At 41.3% G+C, this 11,037-nt stretch overlaps 1 protein-coding gene across 1 annotated transcript in view; it reads left to right on the top strand.

The window, feature by feature from the left end:
• The first annotated feature begins 2,047 nt into the window (after positions 1 to 2,047).
• SCN11A (sodium voltage-gated channel alpha subunit 11) overlaps positions 2,048 to 11,037 on the top strand; it is a 113,908-nt gene continuing 104,918 nt past the window's right edge. The window contains exons 1-2 of the mRNA XM_036737969.1: positions 2,048 to 2,254; positions 4,236 to 4,354. Coding sequence (XP_036593864.1) covers positions 2,063 to 2,254; positions 4,236 to 4,354 — 311 coding nt within the window. The 5' untranslated portion in view covers positions 2,048 to 2,062. The remainder of the gene's footprint in view (positions 2,255 to 4,235; positions 4,355 to 11,037) is intronic.

Raw genomic sequence — 11,037 nt, 5'->3', positions numbered from 1 at the left:
TCTGATCATGAGATCATCAGCTGCTAATGTCTTCCTTCCTAAGTTATTCTGATCTATAATATTCTGTTCTATATGCTCATATTCTTATGCTCTTTTCTCCACTGGAATGTAACTCCTTGCCTTTTGGACTTTGTATTCCCAGAAACTGGCACTTGTTGATTGATCATCATTCTCAAAAATACTGCCCCATTTTGTAGGTTAATCACCAACACACTTATTCTCCAGACCCACCAGCATTATATTGTATTGTCTTTAGCTGATGCCTAAGAATTGTTTTAATTTGCAACTTCCGATTGTAAAACAGTTTGAAAACTTTTCTGGGTGGTTCTTGATAATTTTTTTGACAATTGCTTATTCATCGATTGATCGGCGTGGCATTTATGAGGTCTCTAATATGTGACAGGCATATAGGTGATGCAGCAGATAGAGCGCTGGACTTGGAGTCAGCTTGACTTGGAGTCATGATTTAAAATCTGGCCTCAGACACTTACTAGCTATGTGACTCTGGGCAAGTCACTTAACTGTGTTTGCCTCAGTTTCCTCATCTGTAAAATGGGGTCATGAAGAGTTGGGCATGACTGAAAAATGACTGAACAACAAGGACAACAACAGTATGTGATGGGCACGGTGCTAGGTGCTGGTGACACAAAGAAGAAATGAAGGAGACCCTGACTTTATGAAGTTCATAGTCAGTAGAGGGAGGCCACACACATGAATGTAAGCATATGTGAAACATTAAAATGAATAGAAGATTGTGTGTGTAGGGGGGCAAAGCAGTTGGGGGGTTAGAAAAGGCGTTATGTAAGAGGTGGCATTAGAGCTTGGCTTTGAAAAGGTCTAGGGATGTGAGGAGGCAGAATTTTGTGCAGGCTGGCAAACGTGCCTGGAATGCACTGACTTCTCACCAGGGGCTCCTTTGACCCAGCTGTGGAAAGTGTGAAGGAGAGTAATACGGAATAAGGCAAGAAAGGTAGGTTGGAGACAGATTGTGAGGGCAGAGGACTTTTTATTTCATCCTAATGAACTGCTACAGCTTATTCAATAGGGAAGTGATAAGGTCAGACCTGAACTTTAGGCAAATCACTTTGGCAGTTGGGTGGAGAATGGATTGGAGAAAGGAGAGACAGGGGGCGGATTAGGAGGCTACTCAATGAATCAATAATAAACATTTATGAAGTGCTTGTCCACCACTGTAGGAGGCACTGGGCTTATGAAGAAAAGACTAAAACTATCCCTGCCCACAGAGAGCTTACTTTTCAGGGAAAAGAGTCTCCTAGGGCACAGAGAGGTGTATTGAAAATAAATACACGGTACTTTGTGATGAGGTGGCTCTAATAGCTGGGGTGAGTAGTGGGGAGGGCAGATTCAGGAAAGATTTCATTCATGTAGATGACGGCAATTTAGCTGAGCCTTTAAGAAGACTTGGGATTCTTAGAAATGGAATGAGAAGGACCAGGTGACTCTAAGGGCTATGTGAGGGGAAAAAAGTGGGGCTAGGTAGGACAGATGCTATGGGGAGAGAATCAACCAGACTTGGCCACTGATTAGACATGGTCAGTGAGGGAGAGTGAGGAGTAGAGGATGATTCTAGGTGTCTAAGCTTGGTTAATGGAAGGATTATGGCACCTTTGAGAGTTTTGAACAGGAGAGGATTTGGGGGTAAGAAAATGAATGCCGTTTTAGATATATCGGTGCCTCAGTTACACCCAACTGAAAATGTCTATTAACCATTGAGTGAACTCAAACTTTTGAATATTTTGAGCGTTTATTAAATAACCGTAATGGGTCTTACTTTCACAAGTCAGTATCAGTGCCGTATGTATTTTGGATATAAGACTTTCATCAGAAACAATATGTACAAAATTCTTTTCCCAATCTGTTTCTTTTCTTTTTACTATGGAGGCATTGCATGCTGAGGGAAGATGATGTTTTATTTTGCCTTTGAATCCTCAGTGCATCATTTCTCTTTATCACAAGGATAAAGATAGAAGAAAAGATGGCCTGCCCTGTGATTTTCCCAGACGCTCGCAACTTTCATCTCTTCACTCCCGACTCCCTGGTTATGATTGAGAAACTGATTGCTGCAGAGAAACTGAAGAAGAAAACCCAAGACCCGTCAGCTTTTGAAGTCTCTCCTCGGCCTCAGCTCGACTTGAAAGTATCCAGGAAGTTGCCCAAGATTTATGGGGACATTCCTCCTGAGGTTGTGGGGAAGCCTTTGGAAGACCTTGACCCTTTCTATGTGAACCACAAGGTATGCCCAGGGAGGGCACTAGGGGTAAAAGGGTTGGGGCAAAGAGTCCCCACCTGTGTTTTTATGGTTGTGGAATCAGCGGCCTTGGGTTCTTACCCTCATCTTCTTAGTTCTAGGCTGTGCCCCCTCTTTTCAGGGTGTTTCTTGGGGTGGAAATCTGGCCTAGTAATGGAGGAGTAAAAGAGGAAAGAGAAGCAAAAATATCACTAGTTTTGGTGAAAAGAAAACTAAATTGTGAGTCATAAGACTGAGGTGCTTAGTTCTGGCTTCATGTCTTTCTTTTCGGAGGTAAAAAATTAATTAAAGGTGAGAAAACACAGTAAGAAAAACAGTGGAACCTTTAAGTGAGTTAAAATAAAAGAAAAAAAGATTGCAATGGCTCAAGGCCGGTCTCCTTGCTATAAAATGACAATAATAAGACCTGTTGTGTATCTTTCATGGTTTCATTCAATCAACTAATTAGAAAATATTTGTTAAGTTTTCACTATGTGCCAGACACTGGGAACACAGAGAAAAATGGAAAACATTCTAATAGGGCGAGTCAACATGTATATATGTACACACATATATAAGATAAATGCAGGCCATATGGAGATTAACTTTAGTGGCTGTGGCGCTGGCAGATGGGGGTGGGTGGTTGGGGATGGGAGAGATCTCTTGAAGAGAGTAGCATTTGAGCTGAGACTTGGAGGAAGCCGTGGCTTTTGAGAGGCAGATATAAGGAGGGAGAGCATTTCATGTACAGGATACGGCCAATGCAGAGGTCTGGAGACACCCAAGACATGGAGTGTGATGTATGACAAAGCGAAAAGTGTATTGCAAATGGTGAAAGCTGGAGAAATGTCAACTGTTTTCAGCCACTGAGATTTTAAAAATTCAGTTTCATTTTTATTTTCAGTTCCAAATTCTTTCTCTCCATTCAATCCCCTCCCCCACTCATTGAGAAGGCAAGAAAAGCAAAAACAACTATAGAGATGAAGTCATGCAAATCATATTTTTGCATTAGCCATAATTAAAAAAAATAGGAGCCCAAGGGAAAAAAGAGCTTCACTCCAAGTCCCTCAGTTCTCTCTCTGGAGGTGGGCAGCAGCATTTTGTACCATGAGTTCTTTGGAATTATGGGGGATCATTGTATTGGCCAGAGTTACTAAGTCTCATAATTGATTAGCTTTCAAATATTGTTAATACTGTGTAAATTGTTCTCCTGGTTCTGCTCATTTCACTTTGCATCAATTCATATAAATATTCCCAGATTTTGACCATTTATCATATGGAGACTAGCTCTTAGTCTTACAAATTTAGCTGTTCCTATATATTTAAGAAATTAGACCTTTACCAGAGAAACTGTGGATATTACCCCCTAGTTTCCTCCTTTTATTTTAATTCTGGCTGTATTGGTTTTATTTGTACAAAAATTTTAAATTTTATGTAATCAGAGGGAATGGTTTTGGAGGAAAGATAATGAGTTTCTTTTTGGACATATTGAGTTATTGAAGGAAGTATTATTAACAATAACCATAAAATAACATCCTCAGTGTGGAAATAGATGGTTACCAAAAGTATTTATGTTAGCCTGAAAAGGCATATGTTCTCAGCAGGAGTTAGCATTTGGTTCAAGTTGTTGAGGGAGATCTTGAAGTTACTTCCCTTAAAAATTTCAAGAACAGAATAGACAAATGGACAGTTTTAGGATAGTTATGTTTAGAATTTAGAGCAGGAACATGTGACCTCTCTAGATGCTTTTCTGCTCCTATGACTCAAAAGACTGATCAAAGACTGATTATCCTTCACATGAAAGCTGATGCTTCCTTGGAATCACACCTTTAGATTGTATAGTCAAGAAATGAAGTTGTGCCAAATCTTCATTTCCATATTAATCATGTAGTCTTACCATCTAATTCTAAGCAGATTTTTGATGCTTCCTTTAATTTGCTTTATTTCTCCATCATTACATATGTTCCCTGTTGTTTGTGTCTTTCAGACATTCATGGTGTTGAACAAAAAGAGGACAATCCACCGCTTCAGTGCCAAGCCAGCCTTATTCATTCTTGGGCCTTTTAACCCAATCAGGAGGTTGGCCATTCGCATCTCAGTCCATTCATATCCTTTCATTAACCTTCTTTCTCTCCTTGCCTCCATTACTAGTCAGGCACCATCCCTGATGTACTGAGTGGGTGGTCATGTGCCATCATCAGGAACTCCATAGGACTGGGTAATTGAGAATCAAAGCACAGAGTATGAATTTTCAGAGTCAAGTAAGTGATATAATTGCATATAACATTATAGAGGCTAAGGTCAGTAATTTTTGTAATGGTAGCCTTGTATCAATGCCCAGGTATGCTTTAAAAGATATCTCAAGACAATTTTCAAAGATATTGGGCATTAGCTTCACCAGTGTTAATCAGGACTCTCACACCTGCCTTCATGGTGTAAGGACAACAAAAGGGTCTGTTTATTTTTTCTGGAAGCTATATTGGGGAAAATAGGAGTAACTAAAGAGAGAGTGGGAGCACTGTCAGGGGCGAGACAATGATAACATTTAGCATTGAGAAGGCAGATTCATTCAGGATTTATTTTGTTTCTCTCTCCCTGTGAAAGAGAATGATATTTGCACTGGAAAGAACATCATCGTCACCATCGTCATAGCTAGCACTTATATTGCGCTTATATGTGTGATCTCATTTTGATTCTCCCAACAACTGTGAGGTTGGTGATATTGTTATCCTTAGTTTACAGAACACAAATGAGGAATGAGTTGAACTCCTGGGTAAGAAAGGAGAGATTAAGAAAGCACATTGTTAATCCAGATGAATTCCAAGTCACCAGAGCCTGATGACCAAGAGAATACTTGGGCATTGCAAGAACTTGAGATGAACTTACTGAGCTACCATCAGTGATCTTTGAAAAATTGAACCAAATGGCAGATGTGGAATAGGTTGGAAAATGGGCAAATGTTTCTGATTTTCACAAAATGCAATAGAATGGTCAAATTTTTAGTTTTAAAGGTGATCATTACAAAATATCTAGAAAAGAAGGTGCTTAGCAGAAAGATTCCATATAACTTCATCAAAAACAAGTTGTACCAGATAATGTCATTTTGTTTTTTCACAATATTAGTAGATGGCCTTAAGTCAGGGAAATGCTGCAGATACAGTTTAACTAGATTTTAGTGAAGCATTTGGCAAAGCCTCTTTAGCTTTTCTTGTGGAAGAGATGGAAAGATGTGAACGAGATGATATTACGGTCTGGTGGAATCAAAATTGATTGAATGGCTAGATCCCAAAAGTATGCCTTAATGATTTGATGTCAGCTTGCAAAGAGGTCTCTACTGGAATATCCCAAAGATCTGGCTTTAGCACTGTGCTAGTTAACATTTAATCAGCAGCTTGGATAAAGGCATGCTTATCAAATTTGCAGGTGATGCAAAAATTATGAGGCATCATTAATACATGGGATAACAATCAGGGTCCAAAAAGATCATGACAATCCAGAATGTTGGACTAAAACAGAGGTGGGGAACCTGTGGCCTCTAGGCCACAGACCTTCTAGGTCCTTGGGTACAGCCTTTTGACTGAGTCCAAGTTTTACAGAAAAAATCCATTTATTAAGGGTTTTCGTTCTGTGAAGTTTGAATTCAGTCAAAGGGCCATACCTGAGGACCTAGAGGGCCACATATAGCCTTGAGGCAGCAGGTTTCCCACCACTGGACTAAACCTAATAAATACATATAAAATATTATATCCTATAAATATAACATCTTACATTTGGGTTAAAAATCGAACTTTGTAACTATAGGATAACTTTCATCTAGATGCTTTCTTACAGAGGGGAAGAGAGAGAGGGACAGAGAGAGGGGGAGGGAGAGGGAGAGAGAGAGTATTTATTGCGTTTATTAAGCTCTTACTATGTGCCAGACACTGGGCTAAGCATGGGGGGTTAACAACGTAAGCAAGCAAGACAATCTCCAACCTCAAGGAGCTTACATTCTCATAGGGAAAGACAACAGAGAGCAGAGGGAATCTATGTGGTGGCAAGGCTGTTGGTGAGGAGGAGACAGCTTTGAAAAAGTAGTCTAGAGCAATGGTGCCAAACTCAAATAGAAACGGAGCCCTGCAGCAGCAAATTGACCTCGAAAACCACAAATTCACATTATCTATGTTGTATTTTTATTTATTTTGTTAAACATTTCCCAATTACATTTTAATCTGGTTCTGGCTGTACCTGGGAATTTTGAGTGGCCTCTGATCTAGTGTATCAGTTGCCTATAGCTATTTTTGTTCAGTTTTCCCCCTTCCAACAGTCATTCTCCTTGGCTTAGAAAATAAAAGCAATATAATATTGAGGAGCTCTGCTTTTTCTCAGTCAGCTGTCCTTGTCCCATCCATCTAAGCAGCAGGTCCCATTCCTTCCTTGATTTTTCTTCACCCATATAGCTATACAAAATTGACCTCCTCTTTTTGTCCTGCTCTTTGCTTTTCACCCTTAGAGCATTCTGGACATTAACAATTCTAACAGTCTTCTTAAAGAAGCCAGCCATGCATACATGACATGTACTTGTCCTGTCTTACCTGCCTTGTTTCCACCTTCTGGGCTCATCTTCACTCTTCTTTATCAGAGTTACTTCTTTTTATGTATTAAAAATTTCTTTGTAGGCTGACTTTCCCTATAGAATTTTAGCCCATGGAACCCTCTGTATCTTTCCAGAGGATTGTTTGGAGGTCATTGCGGCTTTTTGGGACTGAGGAAGATTATTATTATTATTATTTTAGAAATTTGATTCTTTTATTCCAAGGAGAGACAGAGTTTGATGAGGAGAAGGGGGATAAGGTTGGAGGGAAGGATGAGAGAAGAGAGTGCAGGCAGATGGGGCTTTCATTGTTTCAGGGAGAAAGGTCAGTTGTGAGATTGATGGGCAAGAAAGAGAGTGTGAGGGGTGGGTAAAGTGGGTAAGGGAGTGAGCTGAGGTGGAGTGAAGGACATGAGTCCTTGGGAAGAGGAGTCTGTAAACAACAGCCAACAGGATTTTCATTGGACAGTAGATAGGGATTTCGTGAATCTCAAAGGAGGAAAGGTTACTGATTGAAAGAAAGCCTGAAAGTAGCAATGAGGAGTAAGAAGTATTCCAACTTCCTGGCTTTGACCAGTAAGCCAAGAAGAATGAATGATAGTATAGCCAATACTGGAAAGGGGCCAGGGTTAGGCCAATACCATAGGAATGTGGTGGCTCCGTGTACCTTATCTAACTGTCTAGGGAACACAGGCTCTTCTTCCTGTCTCAATGAATCTAGTACTTGGATCAGAATTTTTCTTCCCTCCCAAACTCCTACCCTCTGAAACACTCTATGAACCATTTCCTCAGCCTATTCACTTCTTCCTACCCATGTCCTTCACTCCACCTCAGCCACATAAAAAATGGTCATACTGATGAGGTTGGGGGGTATTCCTGGACCCCTCAAGGACCAGAGCACTGGACAGCATATTCTGAAATGAATTCATGGACTCAAGCATTCTTTAAGTCAAGGTGGCAAAGATTTATTGTTACTCTTTTCAGTGGGCAAGAGTTCTTAAGGAACCTGCAGCCTAACAGGAATAATGCTAAAGCTTATATAGGAAAAGTAGTGGATTATCTGAAAGATATGCTAATTAGATGATAATTTGCAACCTTGGTCACTGGCGTCATTCACTACTGGAACCAGGGAATGGGGTTTCTCAGGGGTGTATTTTTGGTCTGTTAAATCTGTAGCAAGATAGCTTTGAGAGTTGACGTGTATAGCTTGACCTCTGGATTGTATATGTTAAATTTGAGAATCAATACATGATAATTCTGTTGTTACAAGATAGTCCTGCTTTTACAAGAGAATTTCTTCAGAGGTCAGCTTGTTCTTGTGACAGGGAAAGATAATTTGTTGTACTGGGCCCACTCATGAGTAATTGTGGGGAAAGGTAGTTTGTCTTACTGGGGCCCACTCATGAGTTATTGCTAGGCACAGTGTCCTTGGGCTGGGGAGAAAACTATCAGGGATAGTGTTTTTTTGAAGCTAGGGAGAAATACGAGCTTGGAATTGGGGTCCAAGCACAAGCACACAAGCACCCCATCAATACTTTTGGTCTTGCTGTGACTCAGAAATGCATGACCTCCAAATTCAAGAATTCTGAAACCCCCTTATCCAACCTAATGTATTGGCCTTTCTCCATTCCCTGTTCCTTTCCTTGCCAAACCCACTCTTCATCTGCACCATGATCCACAGTCCCTCAACCCCTCAATCCCTCTCTCATGCTGTCTCCTCTGCACTAGCCAGGATCTTCTCTTTTCCTCATTTGACCCCTTGGTGATCAGTTAAACTCTACACAATCCTCCTCTATTGAATCCCTCACCCCCTCACCATTTCACTGATTATGCTCTGCCAAATCTCAGCCTTGGATCACTCCCACCATCTACCACCTTCCCTCCTACACATGTGCTGCTGAACAAAGGTGAGAAAATCATGTGACCATTTTGACCAGGCCTACTACAAATGTATGCTACACAACTTCAGTTGGGCACTCTTTGCTGCTAGGCAATCCTGCTATACCTGCCTAATCAACTCACTTTCCTACTCTCCAAAGTGGCTCCTATAAACCTTTTTGTTCCTCCTCAAACCTCTCGTGGGCCCCTTCCCACATATCTCTGAGCTGAGAACCTTGCCTCATATTTTACAGAAAAATTGAGGCCATTCACCTTGACCTCCCTCTTCTCCCCTCTTCTCATCTCCTCTCACTCAGATGCCTTCTTCCACTGTCTCTTCCTTTGCAACTATCTCACATGAAGAGGCAACAAACCCCTCCACCTATGCAAATGATCCCATTCCACCCCCTTCTTCTCCAGCAGATTGCCCCCTCTATCATCCTCACTCCCTGTCTACTCACTCCTTCACAACTGCTTCCATTGGAAAGGCACCTGTCTCCTCCATCCTGAAAAAACCCTCACTTGTTCCTTCCGTCTTCAACAACTATCATCCTCTATCTCTTCTGCCCTTCATGGTTAAATTCCTCAAGAAGGGTGTCTACCCTAGGTGTCTCCACTTTCTCTCTTCTCACTCTCTTCTTAATCCCTTACAATCTGGCTTCTGACCTTATCATTTCACCCAAACTTCTCTCTCCAAAGTGACCAATCATCTCTTAGTTGCCAAATCCAATGAGCTTTTCTCAAACCTTATTCTCCTCAACCTCTGCAGCCATTGATACTGTTGAGCACCCTCTCCTCCTGTAAATTCTCTTCTCTAGTTGTGTGTGTGTGTGTGTGTGTGTGAGACCCAACTTTCTCCTGGTTTTCCTTCCTATCTGACTGCTCCTTCACTATTTCCTTTGCTGGATCCTCATCTAGATCATGCTCTTTAACTATAGGTGCCCCACAGGGTTCTGGTCTGGGCCCTCTTTTCTTCTCCCTATATACTACTTCATTTGGTGATCTCATCAGCTCCCATGGATTTAAGTGCCATCTCTATGCTGATGATTCTCAAATCTACCTTTCCTGCCCTAACCTCTCTGCTCACCTCCAGTCTCACATCTCCATATGACACCTTGAATTATATATCCAGTAGACATTTAAACTTAACATGCTCAAAATGGAATTCATTTTTCTCCCCCTAAATCTTCCCTCTCCAACTTCTCCATTATTATTGAGAGAACTGTCATCTTCCCAGTCCCCCATACTCACAACTTAGGTGTCACCCTCAGCTCTTCACAAGCTCTCATTCTCCATATGTATTCTGTTACTAAAACTTTTTATTTCACCCTTGCACAGTCTCTTGAATATGTCCCCTTCTCTCCTCTGTCATGATCCCCAGTCTGGTAAAGGCCCCCATCATCATGCCTAGACTTTCACAAGAGCTGCTGGTGGATCTGCCTGCCTCAAGTCTTTCCCCACTCCAGTCCATCTTCCAACTTGATTTTCCTAAAGCACAGGTTTGACCATGTTGCCCTCCTCCTCAGTAAACTCCAATGGCTTCCTGTCACCTCCAAGATTAAATGCAAAATCCTTTGTTTGGCATTCAAAGTCCTTTATAACCTCTCCCCCACCCCAACCTTCTTGTACTTTATTTTCTGCCTCCTACTCCTCAGTCCAGTGACATGGACAATTGTCTGTTCCATGAGCAAGACCCTCTGACTCTGGGCTCTGGGAGTTTTCTCTAGCTCTTCCCCATGCCTGGAATGCTCCATTTCCCCTTCTTAGCCTCTTGGTTTCCCTGGCTTCTTTCAAATCATGACTAAGCTTTGATCTTCCTCAAGCCTTGGCCAACTCTTCTTAATTTGAATTCTTTCTTTTCTTTAATTATTTTCTTTTTATCCTATATATAGCTTGTTTGTACATATTGGCTTGTACCAATATGCACCCTCATTAGATTGTAAGCTTCTTAAGGGCAGTCTTTGCCTCTTTTCATATCCTCAGAACTTAGCACAGTGCCTGGTGCATAGTAGGCACCTAATAAATGCTCATTGACTGACTGACTAATGGTATATGGAGGTTAACAAGGCTTGCCAGACCTTGCAGTACACTGCTCTACCTAGGGGTTGCAGTGGATAGAATGTTGGGCCTAGAGTAAGGAAGACCAACTTCAAATCCAGCCTCAGACACTTAACTTACTAGCTGTGTGACAGTGGGCAAGACATTTAACCTCTGCTTGCCTTAGTTTCCCCAATTATAAGATGTGGATGAGAATAGTACATTCTTCCCAGGGTTATTGTGAGGAATGAATGAGATGATATTTGTAAAGTGCTTATTACAATGTCTAGTACAAAGTAGG

Source organism: Trichosurus vulpecula, chromosome 9, assembly GCF_011100635.1.
Source record: "Trichosurus vulpecula isolate mTriVul1 chromosome 9, mTriVul1.pri, whole genome shotgun sequence".
Classification (NCBI taxonomy): Eukaryota; Metazoa; Chordata; class Mammalia; order Diprotodontia; family Phalangeridae; genus Trichosurus; species Trichosurus vulpecula.
The sequence above is the reverse complement of the archived record's forward strand: the minus strand, read 5'-3'. Positions and strand labels throughout refer to the sequence as shown.